Below are 27191 nucleotides of genomic sequence, written 5' to 3' on the forward strand. Positions count from 1 at the left end.
GAGCTATTGATATCTTAGATGAAATTCAGTAAAGCATATTGCATTATAAATATACATTTTTAACTTCATTTAAATAATGTACACTTATTAATTAAATGTGTAGACACTGTGGACAGTGGTAGCAATGAACTGGCGCATTGTCTAGGGATTGTTCCTGCCTTGCGCTGTATGCTTGCTGGGACTTGCACAATCCTGGATGGATAGATGGAATAATTAAACATGTACTACAAAGATATTTCAATGTTCCTTAAAAGTTTTGAAAAATCAGCGTTCTAAGCTTACAGGACGGTTGACTATTATTAAAGAGTTGATTGTGTTACGATTGGTTACTTGGAGAAAGAAAAGGCGGACAGGAATTGGGGGTTAGTACATTTGAAAGACAATACTGCTGCAATAAATTATTTCATCAAGGGAAGAGCAAAGCACAGCAAGCATCTTGTGGGAGGAACAATCTCTGGATGGGGCACCAGCATGTCGATTATCACTGCACCACCATGCCCCCATGTTTAATAAATGCTTTAATTCATTTCATCATGAAAATGACATCAACCATACATCTTAGTATTTAAATTGATCAGAAAGTAATATCATGAATGTAATGTATTGTGTCTTGTCGGCATAAGAAAACCCGTTTAAAAAGTGCATGAGTGATTCAAATACATAGAGTACACAGAAGAACACATAGAATACAAAGTATTTAACATACTACTTTAGTTCTGATGGGATTTGAGAAACTAGTAAATTAAAAGATTTTAAGATGAAGTTTATGAATTATGTAGTGCTGAGCCATTTTCAGTTTAAGCAAAAGCAGATTAAGATGTGACCTGATTGATGTGTTTAAAATTATGAAAGGAATTACAGTGGATCAAGACTTATTTTAAAACGAGTTCATCAAAAATATAGGGATCTAGTTGGAAATTTAAGGGTAAATTTCACACAAACATTAGAAAGTTTTTCTTTACACAGAGAACCACAGACACATGGAATAAGCTACCAAGTAGCATGGTAGACATGGTAAGACTAAGAATTTTCAAAAAACTAGACTTAATGTGTTTTTTTAGAAGAATTAAGTGGACAGGACTGGTGAGCTTCTAATATGAGATGCATCTAATATTCATTTCAAATTCACATTAAAATCTAATTGAGTTTTATTGCTCTGAAATAAAAATCAAGAGGAATATATTTTGGTGTAGAATATTTTATTCCGTAACAGAGAATTGGTCAAGGAACTGAATATCTTTGTCAAGAAATCAACTCCAGCTGGAAATAACATTGCTATAAATATAATTTAAAATCAAAATATGTTTGATGTACTGTACACATGTCCGTGCAGTTTAAACTTTAAAAATTTAATTCTAAAAAATGTTCTAAACATAACTGAATGACTGCTTTGATTACTATGCTCTAAAAATGACAAAAATGGCTTGTTTGTATTCATACTGGTTTAACTGGTACTAATTTGTCAAAACTAGTTAATGTTTTCATTCAACTACTTCTTCAGGCTAAATAAGTTAACATGCATGTTTTCATACAGTACTTTCATACTGTACTTTAAATTCCACGGACATTCAACAAAACAGAAAATGCCTTTATATTTGCATGCCTGCTTAGCCAAATTAAGATTACATGGCCTCATATCAGATCTGCCAATTAATAAAACACACAGACACACTTCCATTGGGATGTCGTAAGGAAAACAAGCATTGTGATTGATAGATAGATAAATAAATAAAATAAATATGTATAAATAAATACAAGGAGAAAGTGCAAAAGTCACATAAAACAGCTATGAAAGGAAGACTCAAAATGGATGCAAGATCCAGTAGCACTAATCAATATATCCTTGTCACCCAAAACATATATTTTAATTCTGAATCTTGTGGGGTCAAATTGCATTTTAGATCAGACCAGATCAGGTTACAAGTTTGCTATTCATGGAGTGTGACATGACTATTAAAACATCAGAGTATACAAGGTAAAATATGATGGTATTCTGGATCACGAGTTCTGTAGTACAAATTGTAGGATATTATCTTTCAAGGTAAACGAACATTTTACCCTCCGAATTAACACTTAAAACACAAACTAAAGCAACAATAATTCTTAATTGATTTTCTTCAGTAAATATTTCCACAGTGTAAATAATACCACTTAACACATAAGAAAATAAAAAGTTGGAAACATCACCCAGGGCGAGAGATTTGTCAAAAACACATTTCAAATACAATGTTTAGATAAAGCAGATAAATCAACTACTCAAATTTAGAAGCACCACAGCATTTAAAGACACCATACAAGGTTTCCACACTCTTCACAATGCAAAGTTTAAATAAAAAGAAAAGGTTTCAAGGTGGATGATCATTTCCCAAATAGAGTGGATATCTGAATCATTATGAATATCGGTTAAAAATTCTTAAGACTAAAACACATGTTTCCATTTAGGTACATGACAAAGGCAAGGCAAACTCTAAGATGCAATAAACTTTAAAAGAATACTCCACCCAGAAAGCTGATAATTTATGTTACTTGCACCATGTAATGTTTTAGCTATGACTGAGAAAAAATGTTATGGCCATTCTCCCTAAAACAGTTTACATTTCTGGCAGAACACTAGTCTAAGGTCAAACACAAATAATATTAAAAAATGGTCTATGAAAGGATCTCCCATTACTCACGTTACAAAAACCACAAGTCATCTAGTCATATGCTCATAAAGGGCAACACATACATTTTATGCTACAATGTTTTCAAATGAAGAGTGACAGAGACACCACCTCCTGTATGTGCATCTTGCATCACAAGTATTATGCTTATTAGTTATAGTGATAGGAGTTTGGGAGATGCAGAGAGGTAAAGGACTCTAAGCATAATTTCACCTCAGGAAGCACAGTGGTACAATGGTTAGCACTACAACCTTACAGCTCAGGTCATAATAATGGACACACTAATCAGTCCAGCATAGTTGGCACATGCTATCCTATCCTCAGAGACAATGAAGATGATTGCAGAATTAATCCCCAAAAAACTAGTTCAGTTTCTCCTTCCCCGTTGACTTCAATGCATATTGCTTACTTCCAGAACCTTTCAGTGGGGTTCACTATATTAGTCATCAACAGAAGGTCACATGTAAACTGCAGTCCTGTCGGTGGTGATACATTCTGATAAACAGAACAACTCTATTATAAAATACAACTAGCGGTCTTCTGAAAAAGTACCTCATCAGAAATCTTCATAGGCTTTGAACCTTCTGGAGGATATCTAGAACTATATTGACATCTCTGTAAGTCACATCAGACTGCTAGGTTTCAATAACAAATGAAGAATGGCCTGACTGATTACTGAAATGAGACAGTTTTTTATTAATACACGTACTACAGATGTATATATTTTTGTACACCTGTTTTAAGGCATTTTCTAAATTAATATTGAAGTACTCATTGATTAAATTTATTCCATTTGTAAAACAAAACAGACTCATGGTTCCATATTTTATATAAAAGATTGCTTTACAGCAGCAAATGTAACTTGACACTCATTACAGATATTTGAAATTTCATATGAAAAAAATTAAACCACATTGTTGGGTAACAGAAAAGACACCATTCAATAAGGAAAAGGAATGAAATTCAACTGTGTATAAAAAACATTCTAGTTCAATATGTAGTAAGCACAACATAAGTCTAATTTAAAACTGTCTAAATATACCCACCACAAGATCTAACTTCTAGGAATGCCTGACACTTAAACTATTTCAAGCAAATAAACCACACATATCTTTATGAGAGTGCTGATTTAAAAAAAAAAAAAAAAAAATCACTTCTAATGACTTATCAGCAGTATTTGAATTAGGGGTGGGCGGTATGACCAAAATTCTATATCACGGTATTTTTCTAAATTATCCCGGTTTCACGGTATTCGGCGGCTTTTTTTCTCCATGCATGCATGAGTGGATGTTAGCCACATTTTCCACTGCAATTACTAGCTAAGAATAACCAGTTCCACTGTCAAGAGTATTATTAAAAAAAAAAAAAAAAAAACATTTTAATGTGCACACAAGTATTAATACAGTTTTGCATTGCCCCATAAAGGATAAGTTTTCAAGGGGTGGCACTAATGGAGAAGGTATCACATTGCATGACAGATGCAGTCAAAATATAGAACCTTTTATTGAACAAATTTTGCAAAAACAAACTATAATGTTGACAACATATTTTCAACCATACAAAGAGGCATCTAGACTTAGAAAAATATCCAGAAGGTTGTAAAAAAATTGCACCAATATGTCTTAGAAAAGGAATAAATAATAAATATTTTTGAAAACCCAAACCCACACTTTGTTAATGTTAACAATCTCGTCCACGGACAGCTAAAGTGACTTTTTAAACAACTTTATCATCATTAAACTGCATAATATTTAAACTAATAAATAACAATAAAATAAATAAGTATTATTACTGATAATTGCACTATTACTTCAAGACTTCAAACACAGGTGCATTACAAGTATTCCCCAAATTAAAAATAAAATAAAACAAGTAACTTGGTGATGACATCTTTACCAACTGAACCATCATTTAGGCAAACGCATTAATATGGACCTTGTTCAAGCTAAGCTTATACTGGGAAAAAAAAAAAAACTATATGTTGAGAACAAAGTCAACATTTCCACTTTACTCTCATAGTTTACTTCATAATTAAGTAGAATGTCGTAAACTAAACTTCTTCTAAAATCAATGTTTAATCAATTATTTAAATTTTAAACCCGCATAAATTAATGCAGCACATTAAATGCTTTGTGCTAAGTATTCCCGACCCAGTGGTTAATCATCACGCTTCCTAAACTGACTTCATCCGGACTAAGAGAAGACAGCTATCACCATACAGAATCCATTCACTTCAGATATTCCTGCTTTCTGCTAAGATAAATATTTGATATCATTTTCATGATGAATGCATTAAAGCAGGTATTACAATGCATGGTAGTGTGCTCTCGCAGTAAGGGATCCCCTGGTGTATGTTCAGTGTAGAGAACTTTATGGCGGGTGTGAAGGCCCCCAAAACGGGATGTATGAATAGCTATCACAGGTTTAACTTAAATATTGTGAAAATGTTGGGTTTCGATCTGCTGGTGGAAAACAAATATAGAATTCAATGCATGTTCTTCTGAGGGGGCTCTTTATTGCATGCATGCTGTCTCTATCTGACGACTCAAAACCCGTTCCTTTTTCTTCCTTCCTTTCTTCACCCATAACCAATCACCACACGATAAACGCTTTTGTGAAATTAAACAAGATATAAACTTAGCCAGGAGTGTTCAGAACTTTAAAAATGCTGAAGTGTTTAATTATTCCATCCATTCAGAGTTGCGCCCATCTCTGAACGAGTGCCAGCAAAATCGCAGGATGAATACAAGCAAAACATACAATAGCAGGGTCAAAAGCCAACAAAACCCCACATCCCACTGACTTTGAAAGGAAATGAAGCACGCGTAGTAAACCCACCAGAAAAAATGCAATGCAAGGCAGGCACACCAATGCCCCATATGATTAATGCATGCTTTAATGCATTTCACCATGAAAATTATATAGTATTTATCTTAGCATTCTAAATGTTCAGAGAGCAGGAAGATCATGAAGTAAATGTATTCTGTGCGGCGATTGCTGCCGGCACCTCCTCTAAGTGCAAGAAGAAGTCAGTTTAAGTATCACTTAACACAAAGCATTTAATGTGCTATATAACCTTATGACGGGTTTGAGAAAATCTATTAAATTAAATATTCTTTTTACGATGAAGTTTAGTTTATGGTCTACTTTAATGACAAATTACGAGAAAAAAAGTCAATGTCGCACACTATTACACAGTACCCAGGTACATTACACTGTATTGAAAACAAGTACAACGGCTTGCAGTATTATCCAGTAGAATAGAAACAGTATTTAAAATCTGCCCTTTTTAAAACTAAAAGTTATCTCCAGGCGAGGACACGACTCCTTTTTTTCGGCAAAAGTTCTTCTGTTCATCATGTTCAACTTTACTATTAGTTCAGTTTCGAATGCTCTTGTCTATTTTCACGCCGGGTGCTACCGCCAACTATTTGGGGTGTAGCAGTGAAAAGACCCTAGGGGAACAAATCTGTGTTTAGCGGTGTAGCAGTGAAAAAAGGGCCCCACTTGAACAGTTTCCTCGCCTCGCATCAACGCCCCTTAGGGGAATTTAAACCGTGTAGCGGTATAAGAAAAAACCAGATCATTAAAAATAAACGGTTTCGGGATGAACCGATAACGCCATCACTAATTTGAATTACTCATTTGGCTTAAGTTATGAAAAAAGATCATTTGAAATATCCAATACCAGAGTAACTACTTTGCTTTTTTTATCAATTTAAGAATTATAACCCACCTTCTATAATTCAGTGGGAAAACATTATTGCGAATGGGGAGGGATTCAAACTTGGCAAAAGCTCATTAATAAAATTCCCAAAAATTTCAAGCTTGTAGATCTGTTTTACTGCAATAGTTGTTTAACACTAAACAAAGTTTGGTTTTAGAAGTGACTATTTAAATTATTCTCTTTGATGAGTGGGGGGTTTAATGCAGAATTCTTTTGGATTGTTTATGAAAAACATCTACCATCTGTCCATCTCAGATGTGTCTTGTTTTGAAATTTAGTGTCTAAATAAAACTAAAGAAAATTCAAACTGTGAAACACATGATTAAATCAAATTTTTCATGGACCCAATTTCAGATGGCCATCTCCATTTATTTAAAGAGCTTTTAAAACCAATTTCCCCATGGGGGCAAAAATTTAAAATTTAAAACCAAATGTTAAAATTTACAGTAAATATGCTGTTGTATATATGCTCAACTGAAGTGAAAAGAAAGAACATGGTATTATTCTACAAAATGGAGACATGCAGCATATGTGGATATCATCCAATTTTTCCCCACATTTATTATGTAATCTAGGGATGCAAATTTGAAACATTACATAATTCATAGTATAATCAATAACCAACCATAAAATCTGCTTATTAAAATAGAAATAAAATAAGGATAACTGTGTCAGAAAAGGTTTAAAAAGTATGTTTAGTGCATGTTTAAAAATTTTACTTAAGCCTAATGTGTCCCAAATGTTTTTTGTATTACTAAAGGCCTTTAATGCATTTTTGTTCAGTTATTTTATTATATACATATATACATATACATATACATACATATATATATATATACACACACACACACACACAACCCTACACATACATACATACATACATAAAATATATATACACACATTTTACATATATATATATATATATTATACACACAATATATATATACACATATATATATATATACACAATATATATATGTGTATATATATATTATTATTTTTATATATGTTATTTTATAAATAATATTATATTAAATATATATATGTTATATATAATATATATAATGTATATTATTGACAATATAAATGTAAAATAATATATATAATTGCAATAATAATAATAATGTGTATATATAATATATAATATATGTGATAATAATATATATATATTATTAATATATTAAAAATATATATATGATATAACAAAATAATATAAAACAATATCATATATTATATATATATATTATATATAATATGTAAACACAATAAAACAAAATATTATACATAAAAAAACATAATGACATAAAACAAATAACATACAATTATATTAATATATAATATACATATATATATATGTAAACATATACAATACTACAAATATTTATAATGTATTACACATACATATAATATTTTATACATATATCTATAATATACACAAAATAATTTGCATATACAACACAACATACACACACACAATTCAAACACAACAAACATACAAACAACAACAACATACTACATAAAATTCATACATATCATATACAAGTGCACATACAACAACACAACATGTGCAAACATAACACACACACACATACACACATAGTTCAAAACACACACATCACACATGCACACACACACATAGTGACCAAAAACACATCACACACACACAACACACCCCCCCATGTGCCACAATCACAACACAAACACACAAACATTCACACAACACACACACATTAATAAACAACACATTTTATACAAAACAAACACATAAATATTATATTATATATTATTAAAATACCCAAAACATATATTATCGAAATATATTATAAATATACTGCATATATTGTATATATAATATATATACATAAAAAACAAAATTTTAAAAAAAAATTAAAAAACCTTTTATGCAAAAAAAAAACAAAAAAAAACAATATTATTAAAAAAAAAATATACACAAAACCAACATTATTTATAATAATTAAAAATATAATATTATTATATATAAACAACAACAATGCTTTTAAAAAAAAAACCCCAAAAACAAAATTGAAAAAAAAAAAAAATTTTAAAAAAAAAAACAAAAACAAAAAACAACAAGACAAAAATGACAAAAAAATAAAACAAAACAACAAAAAAAAATTGCCAAAAACCCCAAAAAACCAACACAAAACCAAAAACAACAAATAAACAAAAAACATAAAAACAACAAAACAACAACAATTTTATTATTATATTTATATATAAAATAATATACAACCCTAATAATAAAAACCCCAAATAAAAAAACCCCCCAAATTTAAAAAAAAACAAAAAAAAAAAATATGGAAAAAAAAAAAATATTAAAAAATTATACACACACACAAAACACACAAAAAACACACACAAAATATAAAAAAAAAAAAAAAAAAAAACACACAAAAAAAAAAAAATAAAAATAAATAAAAAAATTTTTATAATATATATTACACATATTATTAAACACAAAATATATATATATATTAATAAACATTAAGTCATGTGAAAACATTAGGACACCCTTTTAAAAGCAGGGGTTTTTTGAACATTTTAATAAAGGTTTTTTACCGTCAAAAAACAGAAAAATTGTAACCCAACAAACAAAGAAAACTGAAGAAAAGTCTTTTCAAGATTTCAAATGTTTTTTCTCAAAATGCCTTTTCTAACGGGGAAAAAAATAGGACACCCCGTTTTCCCCTTTTAAATTGGCTCAGTTTCCCCCGGATATCACCCAGGTGCACATAATTATAGATCCCCTGCATGTTGAATGAGGCTTGCCCATTTAAACCTAAACATTTAGTTTGGTGTGCCCTGACTTTAATGAGAGGAGCCCCAAAGGGGGAAACAAAAGAGCTGTCAGAGGACTTTAGAAAAAAAATTGTGCAGCCTATGAGTCGGGGGGATTTAAAAAAATTCAAAAAATTTTTTAAATCACCATTCCCCGTCCAAAAATAGCTAAAGGGAGGGGGTTTTAAAACAACCCCAAAATGCCCCACTGGGGGGCCCGCAAGTTCACCCCAAAAGCAGACCGCAAGATGCTAAAAAAGGTCTCCAAAACCCTAAAGTGTCATCCCAGAACTAACAGGGTCTGGCTATTGTTGATTAGAAGACATGCCCTACAATCAGAAAAGACTGTACAAGTTTTAAATTATGGGGGGTGTGGGAGGGAAACCTTGCTTTCAAGAGAAACATGAGGGCCCGACTGAATTTTCCAGAGATAAAATTGACAAAAACCAGGACTTCTGGAATAATGTTCTTTTTCAGATGAGTCCAAAAATTTAATTAGGAAAAACAGCAGAGGGCATGTTTCGAAACCAAAAAAGCATTCCCAAAAAAAGAACCTCATACCAACTGGGAAATGGAGGTGGGGGTCATGGTTTGGGGGTGCTTTTTCGCAGGACCTGGTCAGCTCACCATCATAGAATCCAATGAATTCTACTGTATCAGAAGGTGCAAGAAATTTGGGCCATCAGTTAGAAATTAAAGCTGAAGGAACTGGGGCCATGCAACATGACAATGACCCCAAAAAATACTAGTAAATCAACCAAAGATTGGCTGAAAAAAAAAATGGGGAATCCTGGGAAAGGCCAACAAAGTCCCGATTTAACCCCTTGAGATGCTGTGGGTGACTTTAAAAAGGGGTAGCAAGAAACCCCTCAAACATCTCACACTGAAAAAATTCTGCATTGAGGAGGGGGGAAAATTTCCTCAGACCGATGTCGAAGCGAGATGGCTACAAAAACCTCTCACTGCAGTTTTTGCCAAAGGAGGTAAAATCCATTAGGGGGAAGGTGTTATCCCTCAGTTAGAATAGGCATTTTGTGAATGACATTTCAGAAAATCTTGAAAAAACTTTTTTCAGTTTTCTTTGTTTGTTTTATTACTTTAATTTTCTGTATTGTTGAAACGGGGGATGAAATAACCCTTTATTAAAAATGTTACAAAAACCACATGCTTTCGGGGTCCTAATGTTTTTACATGTGTATATATATATATACACACACATATATATATATATATATTTAAAAACACAAAAATACATAATATAACCCCTTTTCAAAAAAAACCCCCAAAAAATTAAAAACACACACATAATACATAATTTCCCCCAAAATACAAAAATACCACAAAAATAATTCACAAAAAAATATATAAAAACACAAAAATATATAAAACACAATTAAAATATACACACCACACCTTTTTTTTTTTTTTAAAAAATTTTCCCCCCCAAAAAAAAAAAAAAAATTTCCCCCACACCCCCAAAAAAAAAAACCACCCCAAAAAAAAAACCACACACACCCTTTTTATTTTATAACACACACACACACATTTTTTTTTTTTTTTTTAAAAAAAAAAAAAAATAAAAAACACACATATATAACACACACACAAATTATATATATAAACACACACAATATATATATATAAAAACACACATATATATACATATATATATATATATATATACATATATATATATATATAATATATATATATATATACATACATATATATACATATATATATATACATATATATACACAATATATATATATATATATACATAATATATATATATATATATAATACAACATACTACATACATACATATACACACTCTTGATCTGTCATGTTTTTAAACTACAAATGTCAGCATGGCTGTTAAACACCATCTACAGTGATGTTCCAGGTATGCTCAGGTACTGTGTTGACAGGGTTAAGATACAAGTGTAATCTGTTATTGATCAAGTTCTGCAGTATACAAGCAAAACAGGATATCAAGGACTGGTTCTTTGGAGTGGGGAATTAGCAGTGGCAGTGTTTTGTAACTTATCATAAATGCACCATAACCACTAGCCTATGAGTCAGATTTCATGTAGAATCACTCTGCTTTTAAGATAAGGTATCAGCTATTGTCTGCGTAACAGTTTTATGTTGGAAGCCTGTGTCTACTATTAAGATATAACTGGTTATTAATGTAGTCCAAATGTCATTTGTGAGTGTAAGCTTACTGGCCATGGATAGTTGACCTTTCAGTTCTTGCATCTTCTCAGTAAAATGTAATTAACATGACTGATGGGAGCATCTAGATGAAATGATGTATAGCTCATATCCATTAGCATATGCTCATTCCATCTAAATGATCAGCCACAAACCCTAAGGTGTTCATACTTGCGCAGCATTTTACATAGATCTGGAGGAATCCACCAGTTGGCAGTGCAAGATATCATCATGGTGAGAACATGTTTGGCTCTCTGTGTTGTGAATTGCCTAGAACGCTCATTAAAAATTCTGATGACACCTACTGCAATATCTCTGAAATTATGTTTACTGATTAAATCCATCAATCCAGGGATGTGTCCATTCCAGCAAGCATTGGGCACTGAGTGAGAAACAGTCCGTTGACTTATCTTTGGAAGGAAACTGGAGCATAGTGTGGAATACAAGCAGGAAATACCAGCAACATAACTCCTTGAGACAGCAGTGCTTTCGCTCCACCACCGTGACACCCCCATGTGTATTATTCCCACTGTGTGTAATTAAGTATTCATTATTTAAACGAAATTATATGTAAATGTAACATACTCACTTTAATGCATTTCATCATGAAAGTGATATCAAGTATAAATCTAAAGATTCTAAATGTGCAGAGAGTTGGAATATCATACATTTAATTTATTCTGTGTGGTGATCTATTGCTGCTTTCCGCTGCTGTCAGGTCCAAGAAGCTCGAGCGATTAAAAACTGTGATGACGTTATGATGGTCTGTTTAATGATAAAGTAAACTACGAGGTTAAAGTAGACACTGAGATAAAGCGAAATTTCCACTTTAATCACACTACACGTTTTCACCGTGTCCTTTATTTTTTCTCAGTGGCTCAAATATAAACGCTATACATTATGTTGCTGCTGTTAAATTGCAAAAATAAAAAAGACTGACACAAAAGATGGTATGTGAGACTTTTAAAATGTATCGTGTCATTACAATCGGGAATATGAATTCGCTTGAATATAAAAGCACCACAAATGCATCTGTATGTCGGCATTTTGCTTCACCACTTTGAACATTCATCAAACAGCAAAGCGGACATCGATCCCTGAAGGATCTCCATAGAGGCTTGCTGTCACATGTAGATAGTAAACGGACACTCTGATCTCACGTTCCGCCTTTTAACTGCCCCTGACTTTTGCTGGTACTGCAACCCGTGACACGGTGACATTAATTTCTGAGGACCTGCTCAGAGGGACGTGTGAAATCAAAGCTGGGAACGCGGCAGACTGATGCAGGCATGTAAGCGTTTGAGCGTGAAGAAAAAATCGCCCAAAAAGGATTTTCCATAACCAATACTATTAGTTTTTCCCCCCTGTGCTGCGTTCAACCAATAAGTGTCTCCCTTTTTTGATATGGTAGGATTTTTAAACAAATTAATAACCCAAAAATTTCAATACTTTTGTTTGAAACAAAAACAAACAGTTAACTCATTTAATTTTCAGTGAAGGATATGACAGTGCGGGTTTGGGCCCATGCACCTTTTTTCTTCGGGGGAGCCCTTGAACCCAACATGTCAATAAAAAACCCGGGGGTAAATGAGGATAACACACCATAAACAAGGGTATGGGTGAAAGTTACCGGTTTTATTAAAACAATGTTAAAAAGTAGTTAAAATTCCCAAAAAATCAAAAAAAAAAAGATTAGGTGGAGGTTAAAATTCAAATAAATAACTAAATTTAAAAAATCAGAGGTTAAAAACAAGCAGGAAAACCCCAAAAAAACCACTAGCTTTGATCCCCCCTTTAAAAGACTCCTCTTGTCTGATCCCTTCCCCAGGTATTGCAGTTAAAGGAGAAGCACCAGCAAAAAAATTTTTGGCCTGTCTTATGTCCCAGTCGCCATTTCCCTGCATTCCACAGGGACGCTGGGCCCCTGTTCTCTTGTACAACTGCCAGTCCTGGCCTCCGGCCCCAAAATGGTCCTCCCCCCGGGGCACCCGAAGGCCCGGGCCCCAAATTGCTTCCCTTTGGGGGCCCTTCAACCCTGTCCCCCCCCGGGGCTTCTGTTCCAAAGTATACCTGCTGGATTATGTAAACCCCTGGGATTAAAAAAAGTTAAATTTCCCCTACCTTGGATTATCTGGGGGACTCAACTGGGGAGTTTTAGATGGAAAAAAAGATTTTTATTTTGAAACATGATTTTATGTGTGTTCTGTTTCTGTAACTGAGTAAAACATTTTTAAAAAACAAAAATTTTTTCATATTTTATAATAAATTTACAAAATGAAAAAATTAGAATTGAAGCCCAAAGATCAAAAAAACATTAAAAAGGTTTCGAGCCAACTTCGGATTAATTTTCTTCTCAGAGTGAAAATGCACGGGGAACCAAGTTGACCCCGCTGGGGAGAAAGTGTTTTTTTTTAATTTTGATGTTGCCCGCCCGGCACGTTTTCAGCGGGGCTTTTTTTTCTTTTTTTGAAATTGTTGAAAAGTTGATCACGGTTTTTCGGGTTTTTAAATTCAGCCACTTTTAAGCTAATACGTTATCAAGGGTGCTATTTTTGCCTTTGTATACAATCTATCACATTTTTATCTCCCCCCACTGCCCACTTGCCTGCATGCAGCGGTAAATTGATTTTGATTTAATGATTTTCTTTTGAAAACCCCCAAGTTATAAAAACTTATAAAAAATCACAGTAAAAACACACACACACACATACATATAATAATATATATAAAATGGGTGGGGCAGAAAAGTAATAAACGTTTTTTATTTAAAACGTTTTTTTTTTTTCAAACATCAATTTTTCCCCCCTTTAAAGTATTTCCCTTTTGGGGCCACAACGATGGAATTTTTCCCCACTGTTGGTAGCAGGCGGAAGCTTCCCAGGGGGTTTTGTTCCAACACTTTTATGTTTTCTAAAGCCCAAAGGGGCCCCCTGAGGACTTTTTTCATTTTCAAAAAAACAAAAGTCCACAGCCTGAGGCAAATAAGGGGCGGGGAAACAATGCCTTTAGGGAGGAGAGGATTTTTTTAAATTTTACAGATTTTCCCATGTGCTTTTTCAGTAAAAAATTTAAACAAAGTTAAATTTAATTGTTCACTAACTTCAATGTTAAAAAAACGTCGATCTCCAAGAGTGTTCCACGTTGATTTTTCATTTTTCGGGTTGAAGTCCTCCTAAACGGTGTTTATCTTCAATGTTTTCTGATTTCCAAAAATTTTTTGGCCAGAAAAACTGACCGGATAAAATTTTATAGGCCTTTTTTAACCTTTTCAAAAACCCCCATTTAATGGCCCGTTTCCAAATTTCCCCTGTTCCATTTTGGTGGCAACCCAAACACAACCGAAATAGCACCCCAAAAAATTGTTAAAGGGAAGGAGTTGAAACCGAGGCTTTGGGGTTGTCGCGGTCATCAAGGACAACAGGGGCCCAGTCCATTACTTTTCTGCCCTGGAATAACCCCCCCAAAGGGATTTGAACCCCCAAACGGTGTTTTGCCCCCTTTCCCCTTCAGAACTGCCTTAATTCACGGGCTTGTTCAAAAGGGGCAAAGCACTTTGAAATTTTCCCAATTATGGGAAACCCATTGATGGTTTGTATCCCCAGGGATGAAGCCCCCGTCCCCCAATCCCAAAGATGCTCATTTTGAATCGACTGTCCATTTTAGTACAGTGAACTCAGGTCAAAAACCAATTTGAAATGATTCGATTTTTAAAAACTTTTCCGGGGAAGTAGTCCGAGGATGGGTACATGGTGGTCATGAAGGGATGGACATGGTCAGAAAAATTGGTAGCCAGTGGCATTTAAACATCCCCAAATTGGACAAAGGGGCCAGGTAAAAACATCCCCAACCTTTACACCACCACCAGCCTGCCATTGGATGGGATCCATGTTCTATTCAGTTACCCACCTTTAAATTCCAACAAAATCGACTCATCAGACCAGGAACATTTTCCACCAACTGCCCAATTTTGGTGAGCTGGGAAAAGTAGCCTCTTTTTCCATTTGTAGGGTTTGGGGGGCGGTTTTTTTTGGCCCTTCAAAAAATGCTTTGCTGCATATCCGGTTGTAAAAAATTTATTTCAAAAAAGTTGTTTTTATCAGCTTGAATCATGCCCATTCTCCTCATCAGATCAACAAGGCATTTTCCCACAGGACGCCGATACGGGATGTTTTCCCCACCCATTTTTTTGAAACCCTAGAAATTTTTGGGCAAAACCCCAGTAACGAAAAATGTGTAACAGACTCCCCCTCCTGGCACCAACAACACCCCCAAAATTGTTTAAAATCCCTTTTTTTTTCCCATTTAATTTCAGTTTGGAGTTCAGGAGATTGTTTTGCCCGGACCACCCCCCCCAAATTTAAGAACTTTGTGTGTATATAAATATATCACACAATATATATATATATATATAAAATTATATATATATATATATATATATATATATAAAAAAACACACATATATATATATATATATACCCCAAAACCCCCCTGACCCGGGGGTTTGCTCCAGACCCCCCCGAAGGTGAAAATCCAAAGGAAAAAGTTTTATGGTTATTTTTATATATTTTAAGCCCTTATAAACTCCCCCAATGTTTATAAATTTTCCCCCAGAGTTATACAGCAAATCCCTTTGTATTCTTTAGATATTAGGTAAGATTATTAAAATTTTGTATATAAAACACTGTTTTATAAGAAAACAAAAAATTTTTTTAAAAAGATATTGAGGTTCCGAGACATGTTACAGCCATTCGATAAATGCCACCGCAAAAACGCAATGCAACAAAAATAGAAAAGTAAATTTTGGTTTAGTGACACTAAACGGCATGTACTAAGTATTAAGTAGAAAATTAATTATGGTTACTCACCAACAATGAACGATGATTTCCGATAACAATGCTTTTATTTTTCTGACAACAAAGGAGGGGGCCCCCAAAGGAGCCCCCTAAGGTTTGAGCACTGCTGCTGTTCTTCTTCTGGCAGTCTTCAATCCAAACCCAAAGCAGATTCCATCCCCTACTGCCAAATCCACCACGGCGCCTTTGGGCACGGCGAGATCTTTATTCCCTTTTTTTCAAATAAAAAAAATCATAACCCTTTAAAAAACCCAAAAAATTACCCTTTTCCCTCGAAAATCTTTTGTTTGCGCAAAAGGGCCCCTGTAGGTAGAGGAGCAGATTGTTTTGGGGCCCTAATGAAAGGCTTTACTATGCACAAGATAAACACAAAAAAGCACAACCCTTTTCCGCCAAAAGTTTATGCTGAAGGGATGAGACTTCCACCACTGATTAGCAAGCAGGAACATAACTGGCTCTGATTGGGTTTCCTCAGTCAGGTGAACTTAACTGCGTCTGATTGGTTAGCTTTCAGTCATCCCCCAAAGCATCCCGGGAAAAAACAATCAAACCAACTGAGGAAAATGTACGGAAGTAAAGAACAGTCCGAGAACCCAAACAGAAAAACCCTTATATATATAGTTATGTTTCATAAAAACCGGGTAGAGAAACCGCAAAGTCAAAGGGGGATAAGAAGGGGTTTCTGTATAAATAATATTGTGTGTGTGTAAAATATATATTTTTTTCCACATGAGTGGATGTTAACCCATTTTCCACCGAATTACGGAGTAGCCTTAAGAATAACCTATTCCATGTCATGAGCATTTAAAAAAAAATTTTTAAAGTGCACACAAGTATTAATACAGGTTTGAGGCCCCAAAAGGATAGTTTTAAAGGGGGGGCATAATGAAGAGAAGAAATTACACTGGGAAAGACAAATGCAGTCAAAAAAATAGAACCTTTTATTGAACAAATTTTAAAAAATTAAAAATTTTAATTTTGACAAATATTTTCAACCATCCCAAAAGGCATTTAGATTAAAAATATCCACAGGTGCTTGTCAAAGTTGTACTGCACTGAAATGTCTTAGAAAAGGAATAAACAAAAAATTTTTGTAAACCAAGTACACTTTGTTAAAGTTAACAATCTTGTCCATAACATTAGAGTGACTTTTAAACAACTTTACCATCATTAAAAATGCATAATATTTAAACTAATAAAAAAAATAATAGTAAATGATAGTTACCATTACTTTAAGATTCAAACCCAGGTGCAAAAACAGATTCCCCAAAATTAAAATAAAAAAAAACAAAACAAGTACAACTTGGTGGGACATCTTTACCAACTGGGAAACCCTCATTTAGGCATTAATATGGACCTTGCCAACAAGCTATATACATAAATAATAAAACGCAACTTGCATTTATAATCTATTTTGGAATACCAAACGTATTAGGGCCCCGGTTAAGAAAAAAAAAAAGAAAAGAAAAAAAAAAAAAAAAAAAAATATGTTGAGAATGGGTTTAATGTTATTTATTTCGACATTTATTTTAAAATTTTTCGCTTATGTAGATTAAAGGCAACATTTACTTATTCTCGCGGTTAATTTTATAATTAAAATAAAATTTGTAAACTTAACTTTATCCCAAAACAATGTTTAAATTTCCAGATTTTCTCAAAAAATGTCATGTTAATGCAGCACATTAAATGCTTTGTGTTAACCCCAACCAAGCTGTTAATCACTACACCCTTTAAAATGATTCTCCCCCTGGAATAATCACTTATGATATTCCTGCCCCTGAAAAATTTTGTGCTAAGATAAATACTTGATATCATTTTCATGATGAAAAGCATTAAACATGTATTAAACATGCAAGAGTGAAGGGGGTGCTGCCCCCCAAAAGGGGGCCCGGTATATGTTCAGTGTAAAAACTTTTTTGGCAGGGGTGAAGGCTCCAAAAAAAAATGGATGTAGAATGGGTATCCAAAAGGGTTTTAAATTAAATTTGTGTAAACATTGGGAAGATCTGGGGGTTGGGGAAAAAACACAAAATTTAATGGGTGTTCTTTTGCGGGCTATCTTTTTTTGCAAACCCGGGGTGTCTGTCAAAACCAAAAACCCCAGTTCCTATCCCCTTTTTTTTTTCTCCCAAAACCCAAACACCCACAATAAATTTTTTTGTGAAATTAAAATATTTAAAAAAATTAACCCACAGTGTTCAGAACTTTAAAATCTTTTTATGCATGTTTAATTATGCCATCCATTCAAGGGGCCCCCCCCAACAAGCATTTTGGGCAGGGGGAAACCGAAGGGGCCAGCAAAAAGCAGGGTGAAACGAGCAACAACATAGCAGGGGAATATAGAAAAAAAACCCCACATCCATGACTTTGAAAGGAAGCTGAAGCCCCTGAGTAAACCTACCGAAAAAATTTCCCCAAGGCAAGGAACACCAAAAACCCCTTTCTGCAAAACAGCAGTCAACCTATGCTGCCGGCCCCCCCATAAGAATACAATGCATTTCATCATGAAAATTACATCAAGTATTTATTTTAGATTCTAAATTTCAGAAGGGAGGAATATCAAAAAAAATTATTCTGTCATTGTTTGGCGCCCTTTATACAAAAGGAAGCGTTTAAAAAGGCCGTTTAAATGGCGGGGGCACTTTCACAGAGCATTTAATTTCTTTTAAATTTTGCGGGGTTTGGGAAAAACATGAAATTTTGGGAAAAATTATGAGAATAAAGTCAAATGTTTCTTTAATCTTGCATAAGCCCCCAGATTTAAAGTGTCAGAATAAAGTCAATAGTCCCCACTATTACACAGACCCAGGACATTACACTGTATTGAAAACAAATAAAACAAGCAACTTTTGCATTTTTCCCGTAGTATAGAAACAGTTTTTTACATTTGAACAAATTGTCCCATCCGACCTTTTAAAACCCAAAGGGATTAGGCAAAAAATGATCCTTTTTCGAAAAGTTTTTTGTTTTTAAATTTGGGCCCCCTCGGTTTTGCCTTTTCACCCCAAAATAACTTAAATTTTTTACCGTGAGCATAAAGAGACCCGCAAATTTGTATTAGTGGTGAGAAAGTGGGAAAAAAAAGGTCCCCACCTTGAAAATTTTTTCCCCCAATTAAAAACTTTTTTCCCAATTTAAAGTTTATTTAGAAATATATATAAAAAAATAAAGGTTTTATGCCAAACCCCCCTAAACTTAAAAACTCATTTTTGTATAAAAATTAAAGCTATTTATTTAAAATACATTACAGTTTAAACAGACATTAAATTTGAAACATTTTATTTTTTGAAAAAAAAGGATAAAGCGAATAGTTAAAGTATGTATTTTAAAGAAATTAGTTTTTTTATGGTCACTGAACTATATTATGATGTTCCTAAACTCCTCCTTCTCCAGAACATTAAGCTACAGAATTTCATTTGGTTATTAAAAATTAACACCCGTTGTCTATAGTTACTTTTTAAAAATACCATAATCAGTTTAATACAGGACATTAGCGGTGTTTTCTGTCATTTAGGAAATTAGTGTAAAAGTTAAAAAGGGGGAAAAAAATGGAATCAGTAAAGTGATGGTATAGACCTTAAGAAAACCAGATTGAATATCTTAAAATTGCAACCTTTATGTACAGTATTTCATGTGGGTAGATTAGTTTAGTGTTGGTACATATTCATTCCTTATGAGAACTGCTCCAGGGTTCCTTGTTACACCCCCGAGATGACTGGCATGTTCAATCTACCTAAAACAACGGCTGTCATGGAAACCACCAGAGTTAGTTTAAAAAACACACCACAATAACACAAAAAGCCTACCAATAAAAGTAACAGTTAAGTACTAAATGCAGCAATTTTAAAAATGGTAATAAAAGTTTGGGTTTCTTTCATTTGTAATTGCATATTTATACAGTGTTGTGAAAAAGTATTTGCCTCTTCCCGATTTTTTTTTTGCATATTTGTCACACTTAAAAAATGTTTCAGATCAAACAAATTTAAATATTACACAGATAACCCAAGTAAACACAAAATGCAGTTATGAATTGAAAAATTATTTATTAAGGAAAACAAAGTATCTAAACATACATAGCCCTATATGGAAAAGTAATTGCCCCTTGTTAAATCATGAACTATGGTAAATCACATTTTTTTTTTGGGAAAGCAGAGTTTTTTCACTAGCCACACCGCGATTACTGCAGAATTAAATTGAGCCTGTCAGACAAAGTGAAGCAGGCCACAAGATCCCAAAAAGGAAGACATCATGCCATGATCTAAAGGGAAATTAGTATAAGATGAGAAACAAAGTAATGACACCTATCAGTCTGGAAAAGGTTAAAAGCCATTTCTAAAGCTTTGGGACTCCAGTGAATCACGGAGAGCCATTATCCAAACACAGAAAACATGGAACAGAAGTGAAAGTTCCAGGAGTGGCTAAAAAAATTACCCCAAGAGCACAGCAACAACACATACAAGAAGTCCAAAAGAACCCAGAAAAACATCTAAAGAACTGGCAGACTTAACTTCCCCTCAGTTAAGGTAAATGTTCAGACTTAACCATAAGGAAGAGACTGGGCAAAATGATGCATGGCAGATTTCCCAAGGGCGAAACCACTGCTGACCAAAAAGGCATTTGGAAAATATTCTTAGACTGACAAACAAAAGTAATTTTTGGAAGGTGTGTCCCATTACATCTGGTGTAAAAACACAGCATTTCAGAAAAGAACATCATACCAATAGTCAAACATGGTGGTGTAGTGTGATGGTCTGGGGCTGCTTTAGGACCTGGGCGACTTGTGATTGATGGAACCATGAATTCTGCCTCTGAGAAAGGCACACTGCAGCAGGACAATGATCCAAACACACAAGCAAGTCCACCACTGAATGCTTAAAAAAAAAAAAAAAAAAAAGGTTTGGAGTCCGAATTCCGGGCTTAATCTAAAAAACGGTTCAATACTCTCAAACCCTTCAATATGGCTGAATTAAAACCTGCAAAGACCAAATTCCTCCACGCGATAGAAAAAGATTCATTGTAAGTTATTGCAAACCTTTACCCGCAAATTGCCAAAGTGGCAAACCCGTTACAGTGGAACTCAGGTCACAACCATAAGCCAAACTGGTTTCCAAATTTCCCCATAGATTTTATAAATACATAATCGTCAGACATTAAACTGATTAAATATATTTTCTTTAAGTTTTTGCACAAAAATAGTTAATTATACCATAGAATGCACATTCAATAGCAACTAAAAACACTGGGGACAAACACCCAGGCTCCCCGCTCAGTTTCACCCTGAGCTCGCCCTCTCTCTCTCTCTCTCTCCTATTTATGAAGAGGCGGGAGTCGTGTCAATCAGCAGCTCCTGGGAACATACGGATGCGGACCGCTTCTACCTGTGCACTTAGGTGAACGCCCACATCATGAACTCTCAGGAACCGCTTCGCCACACACCACCACACTCCGCTCGATTATTTATTAATACTGGCCTTTTGACGGAGGTTGTGGACCCGCTATACCACAGGAGAAGCTGGGTTGGAGGAGGTTACAGTTTTGAGGAAGAGTCAATGTCGATAAGCAGCTGGTTATACACTGCGGATCAGGGTTACTGTGTACTGCCTTTTTTTGCATGCTTACAAAACACCCGGCATTGACCTGAGCTTCCTCACACTCACCTGATCAGTCTTCCCAGACTGCATTTGACACAGTGGTAATTCCAAGCCACTGGTGTCTTCAATCTGAAGATGGGAGCAAAACAGGACAACGCCCGTTCTGCAGCTCTAACAGCTCGATTCTAAATGAAGCCTTGAATTCTACCCGGGTTTTTCTATACTGTACTAAATTGCCTGTGTATTCCTTGGAAACCTGGACTCATCTTCTCTCCTGCAACTCTGGACCCAAGGTTGACAATACCTGTATAAAAAAACAGCCTCTTAAACTGCAAAAATATTTTATTTGGAAATGAGATTTTTGATGTAAACTTTTTAATAGAAAAACAGGTATTAAAATACAAAAAGATTCAGAATGAAGAAAATGACATGGCAAAAGCATTTTGCAATTACGCTTTTTATCTTCATCTAATGACTAGTTTTTTATTTTGTATGATTGTTCATTTTCTTTCTCAAACTAATCGTTTCTCACTTTTGTTTTTCTTTCTGTTCTTGTGGAAGTGCTATGAAACTCGAACAGCACGATATCCGCACAGAACACAACAACCTACTCCACGGTGGAGCACTGACTAAGAATTCAGCTATGTGTATGATGTTGCGCCAACACACTTGTTGAGACTTCCGGGAACCAGAAATTTCGAAAAGGCTCTCTTCTCTTTGAGACAACCTGTGGCAGGGTTCCCCAGAAATATAATTTCTGCATTGCATTATCATCTTCATTGCCCATTTTGGTCGAGAAAACATTTGTTATAAGATTTACATTTTCTTTAAACAAGATTTGTTCAACATTTGTTTTATGAACGTTTGTCATGGGCCCACAAAAGTATTGGTTATTCTGAAAATGCTGTTATTTCGGTTTTGCAACAACAGGATTTAACCTGTATTAAGCAACAAAACAATACATTATAAAACTTACATAAAACTAAATGTTACAAGGCCATTAAAACTACAGTTTTTCCCAAGTGACACATGCTAGTAAAACATTTTATTTTCGGGAAATATATACACATTTAACAGTTTTCACATGCCAAAATCTTTCCTAATCACAGTAATCATATTTTATCAAACCTTTAAAAAATGTATTTTAATAAAAGAATAAGACATCATATACTGAATGTAAAAACCCCCCACAATTAATACTATTACAAGTATGCACTTCATATGTGTTGTAAACAACAAAACATGGCATCGTTTAGCATCTAATGATATCTAAACGACTAAAAATAAACAAATAAAAATTAAAATGTCAAAAACCCGACATGCAAACTAACTGCCCGCAATAAGTGGAAAAGCAAAACAATCCAGCAGACATAAGGAGAGGATTTTTTTTTTCACCTTTGTATTTAATCTTCAAAGGAGGCATTGCCAATTGAGCTTTTATAATTCAAACACATTCCTAGATTCCACTGTTTTGTGTTTGAATAAACAGACTTTATATCATATACATAAAAATATGACCAGAAAAATAAATCAACATATACACATAAAAAATGCCTGTGTTAGCACAAACATTTCTAAAGCGCTCAAAAGAGCCAATGAATGCAGGTCTAACAAAGCTTGAAAAAACCATCAGCTAATAACAGCAAGCCAACCATTTGACACATTTCGTAGCACCATTATTTAGATTAATCATGTCCCATAAAGAGCTGAAAACCAAGAAATACACGCAATGAAGCAGACTAGAAAAAAGCTGTCATTAAAAGGTACGCAGTTACTAAACTTTAAAATGGGCTTCAGTGGCAAATATTTAAGAATATAGTAGGGCAGATTTAATTTTCTACAGAATACTATTGACTTTATATATACACTGATGGATTTAAATTTGAATACCTAGGATTATAAGAAAATATGAAATGGACACTTTCCCCCCATTTATCCATTGTATTTTGCTCTGAATGAGTGGTTGCTGGCTAGATAAACAGGTAGCTATCAAAAACTAATATTACACAATGCTGGCTAGATTATTATTTACCATAAGCTAGAATCTCTTCAGAACCTCATGCAATGCAATACTCTTGTTTTGCCATTATGCGCTCCCTTTTGTACTATTTTGCTAGTGTCAAAGGCAAGAAAAGCAAATGTGATAGATATGACTGGCATATCATACTTTCTATAAGAGTGTGTTGCCTTCATTAAATAGTGATGGAGGGTGTGAAGAGCAAGAAATCAAAAATCAGTAAAAAGGAAAACACAATCACACACTTATATCTAGAATAAAATAAGATCAAAGACAATTTCATAATGACATTTTAGAAATGTGATTTAATCTTTGTTTTCCTTGATGTATGTCGATAAAAAAAAAACAGATATGAATAGTACATAGTAACTGCAACAAAGAAAATGAAAAATTTCAAAACAACAAACTTGTATAAAAAAATCAGTACTAGAAAAATTAAAGTACAAAGAATGATGTTGTAAACCAGGTACAAAATGACTTGAAACTTTGTAAAATCAAATCAAACTCGAAAGTGCTCTAGATAAACATGTACATAGCAAATTACTTGAAAATATGAATTGAAAATTAACAGGCACATTCAGTAAAACACTGATTCCACAAATTATACTATCAAGAAATGCTGCTGAAGTCAAAACCAAAACATACAAAACTATTTTGCAACACTCTGCACTCCCCAAACAGAAACCTGGGAAATACGGGAAAACAGAGTGGGAGTTGGGGAGTTCAGATGATTAGTTGTGAAAATATTCAATATTCACAGCAGTAAGCGTGTAAATTAAAGCAACGTAAACACTATACATTGTGCAGGGTAATTATTCAAATCTCAAACATTTCCCTTCCAACACCAACAACAAACATGGGCTGCACAGGAAATGGTATAATACATAGATGGTTCAAATGTCAATATGACAGTATTAAGTTTTAGTACCTTGACAGCCCTATCACAAATGCATTTAGCCACTTCTTTATAATATTCCATTAATCAAGCATTCCCTCATTATTGTTATGTCTTCAGAAATATAGTCACATGAGTTATTTAATGAATCTACACCAGAAGGTAGGAAAAAAAAAACAATAAAAATTTGATACAAAGAACTTTTCTAGTACTAGTAATATTTGTGACTAAATGGAGCAGTTTAATGGAAAAGATTGGTGCTTTAAATTTGAAATTTTTTTTTAGTGTGCTTTTCCATCATTCCCATTTTGAAAATGTGCAAAATAAAAAATGTATTAAGACAGTTTTAAAAGTGGAAGCACAAAAATGTTGCAACCAGGCATAAAATGATTTTTAAAAAATAGACAAAATTGAAGTGCTCTAGATACCAACAGCATAAAGGAAATTACTCCAATTATACTATCTTGAATTGCTACTAAAATCAAAACTAAAACATACAAACTGGGAAACATGCTGCACTCCTTAAACAGAAACCAGGAAATATGGGGAAAAACAGATGAAGCATTTTTAATGGAGGAAAAAATATGCGGACAACTAACTGGCCTAAAAGATCACCTGAACAACAGCATTGACTTGCCATCTCAAACTATACTTTGGACTACAGACAGAGTGTGGCCAAAGGCTTCTCACTGACAGTTAATGTCATGATTATCAGAATTTTGCACCTTAATTAAATACATAGTAATATTGTATAAAAATGCATCTATTTGGGTTTTATACTGCCATGTCACAAGACCTTAAGAAAAGGGTTCTTACACTCTTTTAAAACAAAATTATCAATAAAGTGGTGCTTCATTGCTGCAATGTGGCTGACTAAAATTACTTTGGAAGGGTGAGGTTGCTTAGGTTAGAAATATTTCTCTTGATACCACTTAGACATGTGAATCCTTCATGATCACAAGAATTTACCAGCCTAACAAAAGCTTTTACTATGCCACACCACAAATGTGGAAAAAATCATTTACTGATGTTTTAAAAGTGCAAGTTTTTTTAACACCAAATAAGTCCTTATTGGAGGTTTTCTTACATAACAGTATGAGTAATTGATGCGTTTGAAATACCTAAAGTGCTGCCGCTAAACGGACTACTACCCTGGACAAACTAGGTTCGAAATAAATGACATCAGATCTTGACTTTCAAAGATGATCTTATAGCTAGAGTTGTGACCACTGAACTAGTGCCTTTCTAAGTGAACACCAACAAATGAACAACTTCAAACAACCCAAATTTTATGTTGAATAACCCTTTCACCAAGTTCAGGATAAGTTAGAGCACAGGGTTAAACAGAGATTCAACGGCGAGAAGCAGAGTTAACCTGAATTTCTATGGTTTAAAAACCACTGCCAAGTCACAACAACACCTGGTGCCAGCTTGCATGTGTGAATTTGTTTTTTCCCTTGCAACAACATACCCAACTAAATGCCCATCTAGGATGTTTTCTTCCTAAATTGCACTGCCTCTGAAGTCTGGCACTCCCAAATGTGGCGGTATGCAAAAAAAAATAAGATATAAAATAGATAACCAGAAGGTGCAATGGGAAACATTGCGAGTTGTTTAACATCAAGTGCCCCCCAAAAACTTGTCATTTCGGTTTAAATTACGACTTTTCACGTTTATTAAACGGTTGAACTTTAAAACTGCGTCGGTGACAGCACACTTCAAGCTTTTGCTAGCGCAACCAATACATATCCTGTAATGTTATCTCACCAATGTACTACGTTCGTCCCTTACGACTCGCTCACCTCACCACGCCTTTAAACTTCTTTACAGCATTTCCTACTTCTACGGTCCCCGGCGGCCGTCGGTCACTTACCTTGAGGCGCTTGACCACTTCATCGTTGGTGATCTTGTCCGTGATTTCCTTCACTCCGGGGGGATACAATTTTTCCATCTGCAGGTTTCTGCTGCTTGGGGAAATCCATGCTCTCGACAACTTTTTGCTTTCACGGTCCTCTAGTGGCCCTATCGGACAAAAACAAAAGTTCAGCGCTACGGATCCTCTCACTTTCATTAAAAACACGAAATTAAAGCGAGGCGCGGGACGGTCTGGAGGGCAGCCCGGCGGGGGGGAAGTCCACTCTGGCACCGTGGGTGTTCTAGAGTGACGCGGAAGGTCACCGCCGAGAGATGCAAACAGAAAATAAAAATCAAGGAAGACTCAACCTGTTTGTTTCAACCCACACCCTGTTTCTCCTTACGCACACTACATTTTAATTCCGAATAATGCAGCCTTCATTTAGCATGAGGGTTTCTGGCAAAAACAACTCCGCAATTCCAAAAAGATACGCAGCAAGAAGGCCGAACTCACGCCTGTCCCTTACCGAGCCGCCATACACGCGGAGCAGAGCCGTGGCTCTTTACAAACCGAG

General features: G+C 34.3%; 1 protein-coding gene across 1 annotated transcript in view; it reads right to left on the bottom strand.

Annotated features, from left to right (window-relative positions):
- The window catches only part of LOC120521100 (sister chromatid cohesion protein PDS5 homolog A-like), a gene marked incomplete at both ends in the record, with an annotated part of 66732 nt that extends 39948 nt beyond the window's left edge, over nucleotides 1–26784 (bottom strand). The window contains one exon of the mRNA XM_039742962.1: nucleotides 26636–26784. Coding sequence (XP_039598896.1) covers nucleotides 26636–26784 — 149 coding nt within the window. The remainder of the gene's footprint in view (nucleotides 1–26635) is intronic.
- Between the last annotated feature and the right edge of the window lie 407 nt (nucleotides 26785–27191).

The sequence above is a fragment of the Polypterus senegalus genome, unplaced genomic scaffold, assembly GCF_016835505.1.
Source record: "Polypterus senegalus isolate Bchr_013 unplaced genomic scaffold, ASM1683550v1 scaffold_3263, whole genome shotgun sequence".
NCBI classification, from domain to species: domain Eukaryota; kingdom Metazoa; phylum Chordata; class Cladistia; order Polypteriformes; family Polypteridae; genus Polypterus; species Polypterus senegalus.